The sequence below is a fragment of the Eumetopias jubatus genome, unplaced genomic scaffold (assembly GCF_037043125.1).
Source record: "Eumetopias jubatus isolate StellerSeaLion01/CBP00866 unplaced genomic scaffold, mEumJub1_p1.0 scaffold_14, whole genome shotgun sequence".
NCBI classification, from domain to species: Eukaryota; Metazoa; Chordata; class Mammalia; order Carnivora; family Otariidae; genus Eumetopias; species Eumetopias jubatus.
Window position 1 is genome coordinate 102,288,282 of NW_028274820.1, and position 21,937 is coordinate 102,310,218.

At 45.8% G+C, this 21,937-nt stretch overlaps 1 protein-coding gene across 4 annotated transcripts; it reads right to left on the reverse strand.

Moving 5' to 3' along the window:
• Positions 1 to 1,653: 1,653 nt before the first annotated feature.
• LOC114204224 (GTPase IMAP family member 2-like) lies at positions 1,654 to 13,450 on the reverse strand. 4 transcript variants are annotated; one of them, XM_088018352.1, is made up of 4 exons: positions 13,348 to 13,450; positions 6,636 to 6,796; positions 5,258 to 5,293; positions 1,654 to 4,393 (listed from the first exon to the last, which is right to left on the reverse strand). In XM_088018352.1, the coding sequence occupies exons 2-4, from the start codon at positions 6,670 to 6,672 to the stop codon at positions 3,327 to 3,329; spliced, it is 1,140 nt and encodes a 379-aa protein (XP_087874478.1). In that variant the 5' UTR covers positions 6,673 to 6,796; positions 13,348 to 13,450; the 3' UTR covers positions 1,654 to 3,326. The 4 variants fall into 4 exon arrangements, with proteins under 4 accessions (XP_087874478.1, XP_087874480.1, XP_087874477.1 ...); XM_088018354.1 differs by lacking the exons at positions 6,636 to 6,796; positions 13,348 to 13,450 and adding an exon at positions 6,832 to 7,006; XM_088018351.1 differs by lacking the exon at positions 13,348 to 13,450 and having other exon boundaries at positions 6,636 to 7,005.
• Between the last annotated feature and the right edge of the window lie 8,487 nt (positions 13,451 to 21,937).

Sequence of the window (21,937 nt, forward strand, 5' to 3'; positions counted from 1 at the left end):
ATCTCAGGGTCGTGAGCTCAAGCCCCATGTTGGGCTCCATGCTGGGCGTGGAGCCTACATAAAAAAACAACAACACATTTCAAAAAGTGAAGTTGAATATAAGTGTTGACAGAGTACAAGGAACTAAGGATCAAACCCTCTCAAGGACACTCTCATGAGCCCACTCTCGTGTTTGGACATTCCGTACAAATGGAATCATACCTTTATGTTATTTTTGTGTGTCTGGCTTCTTTCACTTAGCATAACGCTTTCAAGGTTCATTCATGTGGTGGCCTGGATAAATAATATTCCATCCATCCATCCATCAGTTCATGGACATTGGGTTGCTTCCACTTTTTTGGCAATTATGAATCATGCTGCTATGAACATTCAGGTACAAGTTTTGGTGTGAACATGTTTTCAGCTCTCTTGGGTACATACCTAGGAGTGGAATTACTGAGTCATGTGGTAACTCTGTGTCTAACTTTTTGAGGAACTGCCAGACTCCTTTCCATAGTGCTTGTTCCCTTACCAGTAATGTATCAGGGTCCAATCTCTCCACATCTTCACTTGGATTTGTTAGTTTTTCTTTTCTTTCTTTTTTTTTTAAATTATAACCATCCTGCGAATGTGAAGTGGTATCTTATTTTGGTTTTGATTTGCATTTCCCCACTGACTCATGATATCGAGCATCTTTTCATGTGTTTATTGACTATTTGCGTATCTCCTTTGGAGAAATGCTGAACCATTTTTTTTACCTATTTAAAAAACTGAGTTATTTATCTTTTTACTATGGAGTTGTGAGAGCGCTTTATATATTCTGGGTACTAGATCTTTATCAGATATAGAATTTGCACATATTTTCTCCCCTTCTGTGGGTTGTCTGTTCAGTTTTGATGGTGTTCTATGGTGGGCAAATGTTTTAATCCAGTTATTCTATTTTTCTTTGATCGATTGTGATTTTGGTGTCATATGTTGGAAACTATTGCCTAACTCATGGTTATAAAGATTTACACCTGTGTTTTAAGAGTCTTACAGTTTTGGGGTGCCTGAGGGGTGCAGTCAAGTAAGCGCCCATCTCTCAGTTTCAAAGGCTTGGGTCCTGATCTCAGTGTCATGGGATCGAGCCCCACATCTGGCTCTGTGCTCAGTGCGGTGTCTGCTTGAGATTCTCTCTCCCTCTCCCTCTGCCCTTCCCACTTGGGTTCTCTCTCTCTCTCAAACAAATAAATAAGTCTTTAGAAAAGAAAAAGAGTCTTACCGTTTTAACTCTTATGTTTAGCTCTTCGATCCCCTTTGTATACTACTATTTCTAGATAACATGATACAGGGATCCACATTCACATTTTGCCTGCGGATGTCCAGCTATCCTAGCATGCTATGCTGTTTTTACCCACTAATATGTTTCAGATATTTTTCATGGCATCCTTTATCCTTTCGCATATATCCCAGCTTGTAACACACTGCCCACAAACACACTCTCTTCCCAGTGTGTCCTGGATTGCAGCCTTAGTGGGACCCCCGGAGTGCTCCTTCCCACATTTCCATCAGCTCAATCACTGCCCCTTGGGAGCTCCCTGGGATCCCAACCTCCCCAACTAAAAAGAGAAGAATCCAACTCTTCTAGTTTGGTCATGGGTTAAAACTTTCCATTGTTCACACTGGACACCTTGCTATTCTTTTTTTCATTTTTATTTTTTGTATTTATTTTTCCGGTGACCCTTTTCCTCTTTCTCAGCAGAGAGACAATGCCAGCGTTCGGTTTGATTTTGTTTGTTTCTGTTTGTTCATCACAAGAGTCTACTGAAAAGTGAACATGACCAAAATCAAGATTCCCTATCAGGGCTCCTGCTCGGACCTGCACACAACCCTTAAACCAAATTGACCTTTGCAGCTGAGGGAATTTCAAATCTCGGCACTGGGCTTCGGCGTTCCTGTTAGTGTCTGCATGGCTTCCATGCAGGACTGTGGGCCTTTCTCTGTAATTTCTGCTCAGCTGTTGCAGCGAGATTGTCCCTTTGTAAGCATCTCATGAGTAATCTGAGGTCATCAGTCATGTGCGTATCGCTGACTGAGAGGCCAACCTGGCAGGGGGCACGGGAGAGGGGAGATTTGGAAAATACACAGCAGTATCAGAGAGGAGCTTGAGTTTGTGCGTCAGGGTAGAGGTGCTGGAGAGACAGGGAGGCACAATCAGGACGGACGAGACAGGCTAACCGGGCTCATTTGACCTGGACCAGAGCGCTGACCCTCCCAGAGACACATGGGACAGAAGATGACTCCGCACCTCACCTCACTTCACCAGTTGGCCCCAAGACTGTCTGCTCCTTTTTTCGAGATTGAAATAAAAGAGAAATTTCCAAACCTCTCCAATGTTTTTAAATTCATCCCTGAGTTGGAAAGTGTAACCTTACCCTGTGAGTGTGTAAACCAAGGAAAACACTCCTCTTCAGAAGGTGAGTCTCTGCAGGGTCTCAATGGCCCCTAAGGAACCCATCTGCCTTCAAGCTGCAGAGGGGTGGGAATGGCCATGCCCAGGGAGACATCGCCTGACTGGTAGATGGACAGGCTTTATGTATTTTGTTCTTCTGATCACATGCCCGAATGTGTGTGGGTGTGTTTGTACTGGGGTGTATGGTCTTTGCAGACGGGGTTAGGAATGACAGGAGTTAGTGTCTGTTCAACAAGAATATAAGGCAGAACAAACATTTACCATCTAAAGGAAATACCGATTTCCTTTAACACAATGTGATTGTTTCCTATATTTATTCAACTCAGATTGAACTCAAATAAACGAGATGGACTGAGGTTCTGCTCTGTGTTGGCTCTCCCCCTCGGGCTTTGGGGGAGTCTGTGAAACATGAGGGCAAAGACAGGAGGGAAGACAATCCAATGACAGGGGAAGGCAGCCTGAGGTCGGGGAAAACAGACAAAAGCAACTCCGGTTGTTTGGCTTCAGTGAAAGGAGAGCACATGGAGGGCCAATTCCCAGGGGAAGGTTTTGAGGGAGCTCAGCCCTGGCAGGCCACTGCCTAGATAGAAGAAATGGGATCTCAGGAACTTTACATCTTATTTATTTTTGCTATGTTCTTCTACCGAGTAGAAGCTTTATTGTTGTTTTTATTATATTCAGTAGAAATAGTAGTATCATAAAGAAGAAAAGGGGTTTCCAGGAACCTAAAACTGGCTTTAGAGGTTTGCAAATGAGAGGAATTTTATGTTTACAGCTTTCAAACGCTTTTCGTATTAAATTTCAAGGCAGACAGTAACTGTTAAAATAACTTGGGTCATTAAGAGAGTGATGTTAAGATTTAAACACTTCACAGAACCACAAACATTTACTGATGTCAGGCACTGCGTTTTCCAGGGGAGGCACTTGGACTCACCCGGTATCTGGTCGTGAATGAATAATCTCTGACCTGTAACGATAATCTAGGAGTCTTGCCTTCCAGCCCAGTGATCTTTCTCAAACTTATCATCAATATTTTGGCTATCATTAACAGTAAGCTACAGAACAAACAGCATACACTGAAAAGAAAGCAGCAAAACGAGACGCACATTCTATACAATACACAAAATAACAGAACAGGCAATTTGAGAAAGAAATGAATAAAAACTGAAAAAATAAAGACTGGTGTCTTGATTAGGGCTTGTTTCAGGTCATTTGCTTTGGCCATGGTGGAGTATCGTCTCTGATTTTCCATGTACTTCCTAAGATCTCTTTTGAAATCCTTTAACCCTTCCTCTTCGCACACAGGTCCACATGCTGACGCTGTTACAAGGCTGTAGAGCCCATTGGTGTAGTGGTCACCCCTTTTCTCCAACACCAGGCCTTCCATCAAGTCCATGAGCTCCTTCGCTTGGCCATCCCGATCCCTCCCTGTAGCACAGTTGTTAAAGGCACACACTCGCCCCCCACATGCTGCCACCAGCTTGCGTAGGGCTTTGTTATCTGTGTCCTGGAGGTAATCCGTCAAGGATTCTCGCTCGAGGTCTTCTTTGTGGGTGAAGAGGACAATTGTGTGACTCATGGCATCTTCTCCAAAGATCTCCTTCATCCTCTGCACAGCCTGCTGGTCCTGGGCGGTGAATCGGCCCAGCTGGGTCACCAGGAGCAGCACATGGGGTCCTGGGGCAGAGAGTAAGTAGCACCTCTGCACCTCTTTGCACAGGGCATCGGAGTGGTCCTCCCCAGAAAACATATCCGGTGTGTCGATAATGACCATCTCTCTCTTTCCCCAGCTTCCCTGACTCTCACTGCAAGTCTTAGTGAAAGGCTGGGCAGTCAGCTGGGACCCAAATGCTTGCTTCCCAAGGATGCTGTTCCCGGTGGCACTTTTGCCCGTTCCTGTTTTGCCCACCAGAATGATTCTCAGCTCTGATCCTCTGGCACGTTGGTTCTTCATATATGCTCCTGTAAGAGCGAGTTTGCTACGTTATGACCACTGGTTATACCAATGGAATACTTTTAACAATAAGAGATATTCCCACACTATGAGCAAAGATAGTCTCCCAATACATTGGATTTATAAAATAGAGGCTAACTCCATTATCAAATCAAATCAAACCAACAGTGATTTTTAAAACATCTCTGTTTCTCAGGGCACCTGGGTGGTTCAGTTGTTTGAGAGGCCGGCTCTTGGTTTTGGCTCATGTCATGATCTCAGGGTCCTTAAAATGAGCCCCGTGTAGGGTTCTGTGCTCAGCGGGGAGTCTGCTCAAGGATTCTGTCTCTCCCTCTCCCTCTGCCCCTCACCCTGCTCGCTTTCCCATGCTCATTCTCTCTCTCTCTCTCTCTCTCTCTCTGAAATCAATAAATAAATGTTTATTAAAAAAAACAAACTCAGTTTCTCTAGGACTACAGGATGCTGCCATGTTGGATCGTAGAAAAACATACTTGGGGGACGATATGGATTTAGAAACATATCTAGTCATGCTAGGCTTGCTTGACTCAGCCAGGTCTGGCTGTGTAAAAGATAAATTTTCTGAAGATCAGAGATGTGTAGCCACGACTGTGGGTTCGATCTCCACATGGCTTAGGTAACTTGACTCTATTCTAAGGCCAGAGATGGCTCTTCTGACCTCGCTGGGCTGGGCTGTGGTCTGGACCACCAGTGTAAAGCCTGGACTGGGGAAATACTGGAATAAGCAAAGTAAAATTATTCTCTCTGAAGAAATATCTGATAGCTTATACTTTGCTTAGAGAAGGTTGCATGATTTTTATGTAAAATTGACACAGAAATTGGTAAAACAATCACACACAGAAGAAGTCACTTACCAGGGTGACCGCATTCGTGTTGGTCCATTGTCGTTCCTGAGGCACAGAGAGACCAGAGACCAATTATATATATAATATATATATTCCTGAGCCAGACTGGAGTTAACAGTCATTAACCCTTAAGGGATTTTGAAATAACTCTCTCCTGGCTTCCGTGGCCCCCTCCTTTTCTTTCCTATCCAGCTCTGCAATTTCAGGGAATAGAGATATGTTTTATTTTATTTTTTTAAAGATTTTTATTTATTTATTTGAGAGAGCGAGAATGAGAGATGGAGAGAGCGCACATGAGAGGGGGGAGGGTTGGAGGGAGAAGCAGACTCCCCGCTGAGCGGGGAGCCCGATGCGGGACTCGAGCCCGGGACTCCAGGACCATGACCTGAGCCGAAGGCAGGCGCTTAACCGACTGAGCCACCCAGGCGCCCTAGATATATTTTAGATACCACATATATAGATAATTTTTTTAGTTCTGAATCAGGAAAGACCCTTGTATTCCTACAGCACTGTCACACCCATGCCTCGTTTGCTTACACATAGCTGATGGGGGAGAGAATTATCCTGTCTTACAGAGACATAGTCATTTGCCCAGAGTCACCCGGTGGTGAGTCAGTGAGTGGAGAAGTAGGTTTCCTTTGTACGCCCCTGCTGTTTCTGGTCTCCATGCCCACCTCTTCTCTGTGTCCTTCCTCCTTCCTCCCATGGCCCCTCAGCCTCACTCTTGCTCTCCTTGGCCTCACCCATTCCTTCTCTCGCCTTCCTTCTTGTTGGCCTGCCCTGATGCGAGGCTCAGTCTTCTCTTTCCTTCTCTCCTGCTTTCCCCACCTTGCTCCCTCCTCTCCCGTCCTCTGCCCTCTCTCCAAACCTCGCCCTTCGTTTGAAATTCTTGTGAGAGACTCAGTGAATTAAGTACACTATCCTTGAAGCCTGAAATACATTTCATTCAATCCATCAATTACTTGAGTTTTCCTCGATCCTCAACAGCCAACTTGAAGAAAACTTGGGACCCATTCCCTTTCCCTGTGCAGTGAGAAACATCAGTTCATTTTCATCAGATGGTTTTTCTCTCTTGCTTAAGTCTGGCAGCGTACACCAAAGCGACAAGGCACAGAAGACTCACGAACACATGTGAATGCCCACATTCTTCCCAGTTAGCACTCTTTATTGGCTTCATGGTAAGGAAGCTGTTTGCCAGTAACGTATAAACGAAAGTCTACAAAGTTTACAGTCTTGTAAACTGGCTGTACTTCAGCCAAAGGCAGCCAGTCTAAATCGCTTCCCTTAAAACAGGGAAAATTTGTTCTACAAAAGATATTTTTTCCCCCAAGCATAACCTGCTAATTAGAAATCAACACTGTGGAACTTTTCATGAATGTGGGCTTACCTGATTTACTGTCCAAAGAAACCCAGATGACTCCCATTCAAACCTGAGACTTGCCAGCTCAGCTCAAAGAGAAAGAGAAAATAAAACAAAAGCCCAGCCTGTCGTCTTCCTCTCCTTAATGTCCGCAGAGCTTCCCTGCTGCAAAGAGCCCCTCCTTATGCCTGTGTTAAAATGGGAAAATTGAATCAGTAGTTACTTGCTATCGTGTGGACCACGTTTTCTTGCCTGTAGTGAAAAAGCAGTGTTGGAATGATTTCAGCTGGACAGGGGAGAAAGGCAGGCACGTCAGGGTAGCTGGTAGGTTTGGTCTCTTCCTGCCCGGGCTGTGTCCTCCGGGTCACAAGTTTGCCCAAATGCAAAGCCCGCCCAGGAGTTAAGCCTCATTCTCACTGGTGGCAGTGACTGTTCTAAAGGCAAGTACCATTTGGGGTGGGGGGCAAGTGTGTGGGTCTGGGAGGTGGGGGGGCACCTCTAGCGGGGCACTGTGCAGAAGGAAAAGGTATGTAGAAAGGGGAACCTGTGAGAAGCCCGTTTCTTGAGTCAGACTGGGAGTTAACAGTCATTAACCTTGAAAGGATTTTGAAATAACTCCCGATGGCTCCCACGGTCCCCCTGCTTTTCTTTCCTATCCAGCTCTGTCAGTTCGGGGAAAACACCTCTAGGGAGCAATGATCTAGTAGTGTCTACAGTAATAATCGGGAGTGTCCACTTTCCGGAAGAACAACCCAAAGAGTTAAAGTCGAAATCGTTCAAGTGCTCTTTCTCCTTATTTATGTGAAGGTCAGCAGAACGGGGGACGGGGGGGGGGGGGGGGGCGGGAGAGAGAATATGGAGTTTACGTTGCCTTCATCCCAGATTCCTAGTGACCACGTGTGGCTTTCTCTCCCAACCCACTGATGAGGAATAATCCACGGCTCTGAGCTCACTCTAAGGGAGGCTGGGAAATGCAGGGGAGCCATGGGACTTGGGTGAACATCACTACCTTGTGACAAACTATTATCAGTTTGTTCTGTATTCTTCCAGCTCCTTCACTGGCAGTTCCTTAAGTGCCCTTAAAGAGCAAGACTATATGAGCAGCTCCTGCTTCGTATCAGTAATCTTTTCCTAAAAATACAACAGTCTGTGGCAAAGCGCTAACAGGGACCTATTTCCTGTTGTTGTATATGTAAAACAAATACAATGCAACCTACATCAAATCCAAAGCCCAACACTTTTCTAATTCATAGATAAAATTCAGTAAATCACCTCCATATAAAATTGTTTAAATAATAAAATCTTAAGACATTGATTTTCTGAATACAAAAAATATCTTGGGCTTAATAAAAGAAAGCCACGGGCGAATGTAAGTATCATGTCAAAGAGCCCAATTTAAAAATGGGCAAAGGACCTGAAGAGATGTTTTTTCCAAAGAAGACATACAAATAGCCAACAGGCGCATGAAAAAGTGCTCAGCATCACTAAGTATCAGGGAAATGCAAATCAAAACTACAGTGAGTTTTCTCACACCTGTCAGAATGACTATGACCAAAAAGACAAGCAATAACAAGTGTTGGGGAGGATGTGGAGAAAAGGGAAACCCTTGTACAGTGCTAGTGGGAATGCAACTGGTGCAGCCATTATGGAAGACAGATGGAGATTCCTTCAAAAATTACAAATAGAACTACCATACGATCCAGCAATCCCTCTCCTGGGTATATAGCCAAAGGAGACAAAATCAGGATCTTGAGGAGATACCTGCACTCCCGTGTTCACTGCAGCATTATTCACAATAGCCAAGTTATGGAAACAATGTCTGTTTGTCAGTGGATGAATGGATAAAGAAGATGTGATAGGTGTACACAATGGAATATTGTTCAGACACGGGAAAGAAGGAAATCCTGCCGTTTGCAACAACATGGATAAACCTTAGGTCATTATGCTAAGTTAAAAAAAATCGGACAGCGAAAGACAAATACCGTATAATCTCACTTATATGCGGAACCTAATAAGAAATGGAACTCATAGAAACAGGGAGTTATAATGGTGATTACCAGGGGCTAGGGATTTGGGGAGATGGGGAGTTGCTGGCCAAAAGGTAAAAGCCTTCAATTATAAGATGACTAAGTTCTGGGGATCTAACCCACAGCATGGCACCTATAGGTATAATTCTGGATTGTACACTTGAGAGTTGTTGAGACGGCCGATCTGAAGCATCCTCACCACACATATAAAGAAGTGCGCTGAGAGTGTTTGACGTGAACTAGCAAAGGCTGGGGTAGTGTGTAGAACAATCCACACCTGAGGTTTGTTGCTGACTTCCAACGTTTCATGGAAGAGCTATGTGCAAACCAAAACAAAGCAGAGACGCAACACAACGGACAAACTTTGATAAACAAACAAAATACCAAATCGGGTCTTTTGAAAGAGGTTAGATTTAGTGACTTGTCCATTGAAAAGTGTGGAGAACTGTTAGCTTAACAAAGCATAGGATCTGCCACCAAGGAATTGGTTAAAATTGACACCCATAGTTGTAAAAAAGGGCCAATCTCACAGTATAATCATAACGAATAATAACTAAACTTTTAAATTAAAAAGTCTTAAATACATTTTAAGTCCCACAAGAGTGTCGTCACGCACCGAAATAGTGTTCTCAGACACCCATCTGAGCGGCCGTGTAGGGCTGCCTTTGCAAGGGAGAGCAGCGGCAGCTAAATTCTGCACATAGCTTTTATTTTATTTTTTTATCAGACAAGCAAGGACAGAGGCATGGGAAAGGAGTACAAAGGGATGGCAACTCCCTCGAAGCCCTAAGGCAGGCTTGCATCCTCCCCTAGGCGCCCACCCACATGGAGGCAGTCATGGGATAAGGGAGGAGGGGGACGTTTGGGCTAGCAATCCCCAGGTGCAGGAAGGGGGACTGAGGGTCACATTCTTTCACAGCTCCTAACCTATGCCCTGCCCCTGGGGATCACGGGATCCTGCTCTACGGGGCCATTGCGATCAATAGCCCGAGAACAGGAATGCTGCTGACTTTTCAGCTGCTTCCACAATCGCTCCTTAGGGTTTACAGTACATTTTCTAAGAATAGCTCCCCACAAAAGACATCAACAGAAGCATTCCACTAAACGATACACTTAGCAGCAGTGTCACATCACCGACAGCTATATCCTGCCAAGTGAGGGAGCGCAGAGACGTCCCTTTTGAATTTTATTCCACTGCTTTGTTTATAGTCTCAGAGGATGGATCACCATCATCCCCTTTGGGAGCATCAAGTCCCATGATGTGAAGACAGTTCCCCGTTCCTTGGGGAATGGGACATGGACAAGCCTCAGGCACGGGTCCTTCCACTCCCTCCTTCACCAGTTCACCCCCACACCAGCTCAACCCCTCTGAACGGCCACTGTGGCTGCCCTTCAAACTCCCTGCTCTCCCAGGGCTTAAAGCTGACCAATACTCCCTTTAAATTCCTGCCTTGACTTCACTGTGAGGAACTAGTAATCCAAACAACCAGGAGAAGAGCGCTGTCCCCCTGGTGAAGGAGTGGAGAAGCCATCTTGGATGTTCCAGCCCCAGCAGGCGCAACGTGGAGAAGAACCTAGGAACACAGTTGACCACCAGGAAGCCACAGCCATGTGGCTCTCATCTAGCGGTGTCCCAGCTACCTGCAGCCATTTCAGCCACCGCAACTAAAGCCCCGGCCTGCCATGTAGGAGAAACAAGTCATACCCTCCTTCTCTGCCTGAATTCCTAGCACATGACATCATGAACGTCATAAAATTGTTTTATGCCACTGAGTGTGGAGTGGTTTGTTGCACAGCAAGAGAAAGTTGGGTCACCTGAATAGATTCCTGGAAGTAGCATTGCTAGACTATTGGTACACGTATTTGTAATTTTGATAGATACTACTGGGTTGCCCACAGTAAAATGTTAATCAAATTACTTACACCAACATTGTATTCGTTTCCGCATATCCTTCCTCATGATTTCATCTGCCAATCTGATCACTGAAAAACTGTATCTTAGTGATTTTCATGCATTACTCCACATGAGCGTGGGTGACTATTTTTCATATGTATAGGAACCGTCTTTTTCTTCATTGACATCCGTCTTATCTATTTGTTGCCCATGCTAATCATTTTGATATTGGTTTGTTAAAGTTCTTTCTGGGGTCCCAGATGATCGTTTTTTCTCTTCTTCTTGGCTTTTTTCTTTTCAACTTCCAATCTGGTTCACTTTTATCATGGCTAGTATCTAGAAGAATGTCAAATGATCACAGTGACAGGAGGCGTCCTTATGCTGTTCCTAACTTTTGTGGCAATACTTCAGTGATTCTCATTGAGCAAGATGCTTCGAGGTTCAGATGGAAAATTCTACTATGTTAAAAACATAACCGGTTATGAGATGCTGAATTTTAACAACTTACCTTTCAATAGCTAAAGGGATTATCAGATTATGTGGCCTCATAGCTTTATAATTCATCAAGTTATACAGAAGTATTTCCTGATATTGATCCTTCTTTGCCTAGCAGTTAAGGTGTTGCTGGATTTGTTAATGGCTACATTAGAATTTTGCATTGCTTCATCGTGATCTTATCCATCTCTAGAAGAGAGTAGCTCCTCTCTCTCTGATTGCCCCATTGCCCAGGTTCCAGCTGTATCAGGTTTCAGGCTCCCCTCTTCCTTCCAAACGTAATAGCCATGTTGTTTCTCTGAACAGATTCTTCCGCTCCAGAGGAATTCTGGTTCTATCTTTTAAGAAAACAAGATTTTTACCATCACCACCCTTCCCCCATCACGACATCCTTTCTTAGGCAAGCCTGACGCTGAACAGAAACTTCAGCGTGGTGAGTGTTCTTAAGGAGAATGTAGGGTGCACTGGGTGATAAGCTACCCTGATGGGAGAGAGGTAATCGGGAAAAACTTCTTAGAAGTAACATCGTGTGAGCTGAAGTCGAAGACTGAGTAGAAGCTGGAGGGATTGAAGGAAAAAGACACAGTGTATTTTGAGGCAAGTCAAAGCATGGAGCTCTCTTGGCTATTCCAAGGAAGCCAGGATGTCTAGAACCCAGAGGCAGGAAGTCTGATTGTGGGGAAGTGAGGCGGGAGTTTGGAGGTAGACCATTCGTATGGGGACTTGTCATCGAGTTTGGATCCCGAATGTTCCCTTACGAAAAGTGGAAAATCGCTGCAGGATTGCCTTGGGGTCATGCCACAGTCAGATGTACGGTGGGCTGTGCGAAGAATGGATTCGAAAGCCCTGTCCCTCATTGTGCTTGACGTGATCTGCATTTGGGTAACCTTACTGGAGTCCTGCTTCACTTCCTCTGCCTCCCTATCCCTCCCCCCGCCTTAGGGCCCAGACACAGAACAGGTGCGGTGAAAGCTAGCTGGAGAGGAGCCCTGGCCGTGACCTCGGAGGTGAGCACTCTGAGTCTTGGCCCCCATCTATCTCCTGACACCTTCCCCTGTGCTCCGGACCCTGCCTGCCTTCATTTCCTCACCAACATTTCTGTATAAAAGCTTTTCGTGTTTACTTCTTGTTCTTGCTGCGTTCAACTGTATCTTGAAAAGAACCTGCTTTCTGGGTGTTTTAGCCAAGACTGAAAAATGACTTTGTGGTTTAGTGGATGAAAACCACAAGCGCAAAGGTGCTCCTGAGGCAAGCTCTGTCCTCCGAGGGAGCAGAGACCCATCTCATCTGGTGTGATGACAAGTGACTGAAACTCCTCTGTCCAAACACCTGCCGGCAGCCCACCACCCTAGAGCTATCGTTCCTCTCCAAGGAGGAAAGATTTTCCCCGGGATAGTGGGGAGGTAAACAAAACAACACACAGGGAAGAGATTGAGGAGGTCAAAGCCATTCAAGCAGAGCTGAAGATTGAAATGCTCAGATAGCAGCCAGAAGGTGCGTTTGGTGTAGTCTGTGGCCCAGAGCCCTCAGAAGGGCAGCATCTTAGAAGAGATGAGCTCTGCAGGTCTAACTTGTGACCAGATCCCCAGGCTGACTGTTATCCACTGAAATGGTAGACATTGATCTCTTTGGTCTGTTTCTAACTTGCCCTCTCCCTCCTTGCCCCCAAACACCACCCCCACCCCCACCAATATTTTTAGTTGCCCAGAGTTCATCAGCAACCACGTGTGGCCAAAACACATCCTCCAGTGATCTGTGGTCATTGACCGACGGTGATAGGGTCTACAGCGATGATGGTTTCTTGAGCAACAGACTACATCTGAATTGCGTAATCTTGACTTTGTACACGCAGATTAAATGAAAGAAGTGAAACCAGGACAAGAGGGAATTTCCTGCTATCTACATAAACTCCCCCTTTTCTGTCCCTTCTCTCCTCTCTCTTAGTCCCCAAATCCCGCATCCTCCACTCTTGTCTGTGCCTCTCTGTCCCACCTCACTGCATTTCTCTCTTTCTTGCACAGTGCCCCTTTGGCAGTGTTGGTCCCACTAAGTCCCAGTACCAGGGGACGCCTATACCAGGGACTCTGAGCTATCCCACCCTGCTAGAACACTGTTCCCCTCAATCCTGGCTTGCAGTCCTGAACAGATTCCAGAACTGACGGGTCCTGATGCTCACAAAGAGCAGACAGAAGCACAGGCTCCTCTGGAAAGGCCACTCTAGACTCTGCCCAAGCTGCTTCTCAGATACTGCCACAACCAAAATACAACCCTCCCCCCCCACACACACACACATACAGCCCCCCTGCCCATTCCCAACCTCTACCTTTAGGTTTTATCCTTTCTGAGTTGAGCACCTTTATGGGGGAATTTGCTTCAGAAGTTCATTTAATCTGGAGACTAAGCAATGATTTCCTCCCCAAGAGACAGAGGAAGTTTCAGGGTGCAGGCCGAACATTCGGCAGGGTGGTGGGAGGTGGTTGCAGGGTCCCCTTTTCCTCTAAGCGTGACTCACTGGCCATGAGACATTTTCACACGATGACAGGAATTTGAATTTCTAACAAGAGATTTGTACGGATGTTAACAAAGGGGAGTGTATGGACCCCCACATCTGTGTTCTACTGCATGAACACAATGGGACTTTTTTCAAGCCTTCCTCTACAATCAGCTCCACCCCTTCCCATCGATCCATCAGGGCCCGCCTTCTCTGAGCGGCGCCATGGCCCTGAGTGTGATCACGTAGTGACAAGAGGACTCTTCCTCAGCACAGAGGCGCTGGTTTTCCCGCATGGAACTTTCCCATTGTCACCTAGGCATTTGTGCCTCGCGTTGACCCACAAGCAGAGTGGAAAGAGCACAGGTTTGAGGAACAGGAGGTGCAGGTTATAGGCCTTAGGCTGCGTGTGTTTTATGGCGGTGGGCTGGACTCACAGAGGCTCTGAGGCTCCCTTCATGTGTTTTATGGTTAAAATGAGGGTTGTGGCAGGTGATCGAAGGCCTTTTCCTACGACTGCATTAGAGCTGCCTGCTACTTGGGCCTTCCCCAGTGGGCATGAGAGACCCAGCCCACCAACCCCCTTCAGGGCTGACCGGATTCGCAGAGAGTCCCGTGGCACATGCCTGTGACTAGTGATTCCTAATGGGACACCATAGGTAGTGACCAGATCAGGGGACGGACAATGACAAAACTGGAGGTTTGGAAGAAAGCGTCCTGTCAGGGCAACACCGGTAAAAGCCCACTGGTCCGCTGGTCCGGGGTTTTGACTTCTAGGTTCATCGGAGAAGTGTTGAGTGGGAGACATTTAAGGGTAAATGAAGTCAGCTCTAGCCACCTCTTGGCACAAAACAGTCAAGGAGGCCGGGTGCGCACTGCCCCTTCCTAGTATTCTCAGACCCTTTCTCAGCTCACCACAAACAGACGGTGCCCTTCAGAGCCCTGAGTACTGCCCTACTCCCCAGCCTCAGTGGCGGGGGCACAGCCGGCGGGAGAGCATGCGCAGTGGGGAAAAGCGCAGGCTCGTGGCTGGTCTGCGCAATGTCCCCCAAACATGGGGATCTCCTCTTTGCCACGTAACATCGTGTCTTTACACATGTTCTCCATCACTCACCGAAGTGTGTAGCCCTTTATTAGATATCGCCAGAAGTTCAGAAATCACAGAAGGAAACCCAGTGAATCGCAGCAGTGGGACTTAGTACAAGTTTATGGTGCACGCACCAAAAAGACAGATTGCAAACAGGAGCAGTCAAACCAAACGCGGACCGAGGGTGTGTGGTTCTAAAGGAGCCGGGACAGGGAGACCGCAGAGCTGGGTGTTCTTCACGGTGATGGCTTGTCATATGAGAGTTTTCTTAGATGGTAGGGACTTGGCAACTGGTTCCCTGGTACCAATTCTGGGCAAGAGTTTAGGTTTTGCTTGTGATTTCCAGAGGCAGAAGCAAGAACTGACCCACGTCAAGCAGTCTTGCGAAATAAGGCAAATGAAGCTCTGTTTGTGTGGCTGGTTTGTTTAGTCTCTCCCAGAGAATGGCCAAGCAGGTCTTGTGTGTTCTACTTAAGACGATGGGGTTTTTGCTCTTGTGCATCTCCAGGAAGTCTGTGGTATACACTCGATGTCGGCCCATTTCCCAGAAACTTCTCAAATGATAAGAACGAGACTGTTTGCTCTAAATTCAGCTGTTTGTGCGGCAACACTCCTGGTGTCTTCTCACCGCCACTTCCTGCCTCACCTCCTCCACAGTTGGTCTTCCCTGTCACATAACGTCGTGGTCACCTCACAGGACAGAGCTGGAATGTTGGACCCATGACCCCAACCCGGTATGGGGGTTGGCGCTGGGAACAGGTTAGAGGGGGTGCACAGGGACCAGGAGAGATGGCCCCACAGAGACCGCCCTGAACCCCCTGGCTGGGCTGGCGAGGGTGAAGCAGGAGCATTTTTCCCCTCAGTCTCAAACCCACCCCAGGGCCTCAAGCAGAAGAGACAAAGAGCACTTTTGACTCTCTTGTGAGCAAACAAGAGACCACTTAGTGGGCACAAGTTTTCCTGCCCTTACTCTGCCTTCCAGCCTGAGCCCAAGGTGTGGGCTCCAGTGAAGGGAGCCTGAGGTGTGAGCAAGCACACTGAGCAGGTGAGCCAACTCCGGCCCAGGGGCACCCTCAACCAATCAGTGATAAGCACTGGGGTGACTCCGTCAATGAAGCTCCCGGGGATGAGTGCCTGCTGGAAGTGAGGGACATAACCGTGTCTTTGCCATGTGTTTGTTTCTGTTTCTGTTCTCGCTTCACGGTGGGCAATTGCCCTTTCCATGTCCCATTTGATCTTCATGAAATGACACAACGCAAAAGGAGGCAAACACGGAAAATGGGAGCAAAGCTGGCAAATGCCCCTGGAAGACCGGAAAAGGCAATCCCTAATTGTCAGGCGGTGCTTTCCTGCACAGTTTTCCCCACCCGACGCCTCACTATTCAACCCTTGGCTCTCCGTGTCCAGATTACCCGGAGGGGTTGCCGCCAGCCTCCCAGCCACTGGGGCGCCCCCATCCCTGCCCTTGCTGGCTGCGCTCAGACCGGCCCCCCTGCCCTACAACCACGTCCCAGGGGGGCCTTAAGCAACTTCCCGTGTGCCGAACCAGCGCTTCTCTGCAGTCCTAATTAATAAAACCCCACATGAGTGATTGCTAAGAGCTGGAAACCGAAGCACCGGAGCAGATTCATCGAGGAGATGCTTCTGAGGGTAGAGGGGGGAGATTTAAAAAGTTGGCTCTCCTGTCCCGCATAAATGACGCGCCTTTAGACTGAAGCCAGAATCATCAACTAGCGAGCAGGCCAAGTCCATTAGCAGTGGTTCCCCTTGCTCTCCTACAGAAACGCTCACCGCTTCTCGCTCGTGGTTAAAATCACCCAGGGGTACAAGCTCTCTGTTCCAACTCTAGTCTCCTCCCCTTGGGGGGTCCCTCTTCTATTTTTGAACACCTTGGTTAGATTTTCCTTTGTGGTGAAGAAACCCCGAAATACGTGCCCATTTGTCTGTCTCCTGCATTTGCACCTCAACCGACAGTAAACTTCTCCCATCTGTGTAATTGCCAAGCACGTTTTGTCCTGAAACTTCCAGTCAGTTCCTTCCTCCTTTTCTCTGTAATTATTTTACGCGCTTCTTTCATATTCTTTGCTACACCCCTCTGAACACTCCACATGGGCAATACCCCCCAAAGCTAGTCTCTGGAATTGGTCATAAGCTTGTGGCTGTTGCTGGTTCAACTCAGAGACCCCGGACTTCTGTCAATAAAGCCTGAGTTAAAGGGGTTTCTTTTGGCGGCTGCTTTTTTGCACCGTTGGTTCATATTGAGTTTGAGCTCCACTAAGAGCTCCAATTTCTTTTCTACTGAAATTATTCAGTTAGAACACCTGCAGTCTGATCTTCTAAAATTTATTTAGGGAAGAACTATCATTTAAGAATTTTCAAAATAATTATCCAGCTTTTTTAAAGATTTTACTTGTTTTTTTATGTGAGAGAGAGAGAGAGAGAGACAAAGATACCAAGAGAGAGGAAGAGCAGGGAGGAGAGGGAGAAGCAGTCTCCCTGCTCAGCAGGGAGCCCCAACATGGCACTTGGTCCCAGGACCCTGGGATCATGACCGAGCCAAAGGCAGACACTTAAGCTACTGAGCCACCGAGGCGCCCCATATCCAGCTGGTTTTAGTGCATGGTTCTAGCTTGCCATTTTGTTTCCTGGCCTTAGGATGTCTCATGGCAAATATTACTTAGAAGAAGAGTTTTTCCTGCAGAGAATTAAGAGAACATATGAAAAATAGAAGCTCGAGTTAGTCGTAATATCCCAAGCTGCACAGAAGAAGGGAGATCGATTTGATGTCATTATTTTAAAAATACTCCAATATTTAAAAACAATAATGGGTCCCTCATGTTCTATCATAAGATAAGGTGTAACCAGCCCTCAGATAAAGAAAGAAAATCCCAGAAGTCCCCCTACTGCTCTCCAGGGTGACCTCTAACTGAACTTCCAATAGCATAGATTGGTTTTAGCCATTCTTGTACTTTATATGAATGGAATTATGTACTATTCCTTCCTTTGCATCTGCTTTCTGTTTTTGTTTCTTGCTTACCATTATGTTTGAGATTTACCCATGTGTAGCAATAAATTGTGCATTCTCACTGCTATTAGTATTCTATGGTGTGAATATAACTTAATTTATAATACATGTATAATTTATAATTTATGAATGAATATGTAATCTGTATAATTAATCCAATTATGTAGGCTGTGTTGTTTTTGTGTTTTCATTTTACAAACATTTCTCAGCTATTTTAATTTATTTTTAAAATTTTTTTATTTAAATTCAATTCATTAACATATAATGTATTTTTACTTTCAGAGGTAGAGGTCAGTGATTCATCAATCTTGTATAATAACCCAGTGCTGATTACATCACGTGCCCTCCTTAATGCCCATCCCCCAGTTACCCCATCCCCCCCACCCACCTCCCCTCCAGCCACCTTCAGTTTGTTTCCTATGATTAAGAGTCTCTTATAGTTTGTCTCACTCTCTGATTTCATCTTGTTTTATTTTTTCTTCTCTTCCCCTATGATCCTGTTTTGTTTCTTAAGTTCCACATATGAGTCAGATCATATGATAGTTGTCTTTCCCTGATTGATTATTTCACTTAGCATAATACCCTCTGGTTCCATCAATGTCATTGCAAATGAGAAGATTTCATTTTTTTGTTGGCCGATATATGTATATACCACATCTTCATGAGCCATTGATCTGTGGATGGACATCTTTCCGTAGTTTGGCTATTGTGGACGCCGCTGCTATGAACATTGGGGTGCAGGTGCCCCTTAGCTTCACTCCATTTGTATCTTTGGGGTAAATACCCAGTAGTGCAATTGCTGCGTCATAGGGTAGCTCTATTTTTAACTTCTTGAGGAACCTCCATACTGTTTTCCAGAGTGCCTGTACCAGCCTGCATTCCCACCAAGAGTGTAAGAGGGTCCCCCTTTCTCTGCATCCTCGCCAACATCTGGCGTTTCCTGTCTTGTTAATTTTAGCCATTCTGACTGGTGTGAGGTGGTATTTCATTGTGGTTTTGATTTGTATTCCCCCGATGCCGAGTGATGCGTCTGTTGGCCATTTGTTGTCTTTTTTGGAGAAATGTCTGTTCATGTCTTCTGCCCATTTCTTGACTGGATTGTTTGTTCTTTGGGTGTGGAGTTTGATAAATTCTTTATAGATTTTGGATACTAGCCCTTTATCTGATACGTCATTTGCAAATATCTTGTCCCATTCCGCCGGTCGTCTTTTGATTTTGTTGACTGTTTTCTTTGCTGTGCAAAAGATTTTTATCTTGATGAAGTCCCAAAAGTTCATTTTTGCTTTGTTTTCCTTGCCTTTGGAGACGTGTGTAGCAAGAAGTTGCTGAGGCTGAGGTCAAGGAGGTTACTGCCTGTGTTCTCCTCTAGGATTTTGATGGGTTCCTGTCTTACATTTAGGTCTTTCATCCATTTGGAGTCTATTTTCATGCATGGTGCATGAAAACGGTCCAGTTTCATTCTTCTGCATGTGGCTGTCCAATTGTCCCAACATCATTCGTCGAAGAAACGGTCTTCTTTCCTGCTTTGTCTAAGATTAGTTGGCTATAGAGTTGAGGGTTCATTTCTGGGTTCTCTCTTCTGTTCCACTGATCTATGTGTCTGTTCTTGTGCCAGTACCATACTGTCTTGATGATGACAGCTTTGTAATAGAGCTTGAAGTCCGTAATTGTGATGCCACCAGCTTTGGTTTTCTTTTTCAACATTCCTTTAGCTATTTGGGGTCTTTTGTGGTTCCATAAATTTTTAGGATTATTTGTTCCAGCTCTGTGAAAAAAGTCGATGGTATTTTGATAGGGATTGCATTTTACTTTATTTTATTTTCCAGCTTTACTGAGGTATAACCTTGACAAATAAAATAAATTGGCAAATAAAAATTATATCTGTTTAAGGTACACAACTTGATGATTTGATATAGGCGGACATTGTGAAATATGCACCCCAATCAAGCTAATTAACCTATCCACCTCCTCACACAGTTACCATGTTTCCTTCTTTCCTTCTTCGTGAGAACACTTACCTCTTGGTGGGCACTAACATTTTTCCTACTGGTTTGCTCTTCTGAGTGCCACCACTCTAAATACCACAGGCGTTCCCTTGCATGGAAAAGAGGTACAATGTCTGCTGGGTGTGTGCCTCCGGGGAGGAGAGCTCAGTACTGACTCCGTGTAATATTCAGGTTTCCTGGGTACTACAGATTTTTCCAAAGGGGTTCTACCAATTTATATTTTCACCAAACGTCACGCGAGAGTTCTCTTTGCTCCATAGCTTCAGAAGTTTCCTTTATACCGAACGTTTGCACAGTTTTCAAGTCTGTTCTTAGGCATTTCACTTTTTGTTATTTTTTAAATCACAAGTTATATCTAATTGGCCACTGTTTGTATGTTAGTCAATTCTTATGGTTTGTATTTGATTTTGCATTCATCAATTTATTAAGTTCTCTTATTGTTTATAGAAGCTTATTTTTTTTAAAGATTTATTTAGTTATTTGAGAGAGAGAGAGTGTGTGTGTGTGTGCATGTGAACGGGGGGGTGGCAGAGGGAGAGGGAGAGAGAAAATCTCAAGGAGACTCCAGCATGTGCAGGGATCCTGATACGAGCCTCGATCCCAGGACCCTGAGATCATGACTTGGCTCGAAATCAAGAGTTGGATGCTTAACTGACTGAGCTACCCAGGCGCCCCTTGGTTTATTCTCTTGGTTTTGCCAGATATAAAATCATAACATTTACAAATAATGATAATTTTACATCCACCTTATGTTTTTTATACATGAAATTTATTTGTCTTTTACGGTCTTTGTGTATATTTCCTCTAAACATTGAAAATAGTGTTAATAGTGAACATTTTAAACCTCCAAATCTCCATTAAACCTCCAAAATGCTTATCGAAATCTTTTTATTAAGAGAACACCTTCCCGGAGAAACATTTTGGTTCCAGTTCTTCACAGCAGCTCCAGAGAAAAAAGGTGGGATGAAGCATCAAGTACGTAAAGGAAGTCCCTCAAGGCCGGAGAAGAGGGAAGAAGAGAGAGGCTGGAATCAAATGGGGAGAAAAAGGTGGAAAGTGACGAGATCACCTGATTCACTCAGAGCAGGCACAGTGGAGGAAAAGGTAAATAAATTGTGATGATCACAGCCCATCACAGACCCACTAAGAGAGGGTGATTTAATTTCAAGATCATGCTCCCCCCACCCATTCCCGCCACCACATCGACAGGGCTTTGGTGTAAACACAGTGAATTAAAGCCAAAAGAACGGCGTAGCACAAACTCTATTTAAGAAGGGCTTCTTAGGGAAACCCACAGACAACAGTGAAATGAGACTAGAGTGCCAGAGGAAACCGAAAACTCTGCACCTACAACTACAGCAAACATGAATGCAGCCTGCCTCCTAGACAGATGAACACACAACCTCGTGCTATAGCCCTAGTTACATCACTTCCTGATATCCCATAGATCGCGTCCAGCCTGGCACGTCAGCACATGGCGTGCTAAGAAGCCAGAAGCACAGTCTAGACACAGAGCAAACCAGACTCAGATATGACTCAGATTTTGGAATTGTCAGACATGTGTGTGTGTGTGTGTGTGTGTGTGTACACATGCATAAAGAGATTTATTATAAAGAATTGGCGGGCGCCTGGGTGGCTCAGTTGGTTACGCGACTGCCTTCGGCTCAGGTCATGATCCTGGAGTCCCGGGATCGAGTCCCGCACTGGGCTCCCTGCTCAGCAGGGAGTCTGCTTCTCCCTCTGACCCTCCCCCCTCTCATGCTCTCTCTATCTCAACCTCTCTCTCAAATAAATAAATAAAATCTTAAAAAAAAGGAAAGAAAATCACTTTAGAAAAAAGAATTGGCTACATGATTTATTCTAAGGGATTGGCTCAACCGCTGTGCAGCTGACGAGTCCCAAGGCCCCCAGTGCCAGGGGCGGGAGGCCCAGGGGAGCTGGTGGGGCAGCTCCAATCTGAGGACGGGAGACTGAGGCCCCGGGAAGGGCTGGTGCTTCCGTTCCAGTCCTTGTCCTGAGAGAAAATACTTAAAGGAAGTTGGAATTAAGGAGGGAGGAAGAGATGGCAGGCAGCTGCCACGATGGTGAAGCCATGGGCTCTCTGTGGGAAGTGGGAACTCGCACAAAAGGGAGATCCGTGAAAAATCGTTCCCCTGGCACAAAATTTCCTGGAGCATCTGCTGCTTCTCCCTAAGCCTCCGAGATCTAGTTGTCCTCGTGCAGGATCAAAATACTAACGACACCGGTGTTCTTGTTTTTCCTGTTCCTACTACCAAAACCGCAGACAAGATGCAAACGGCACGT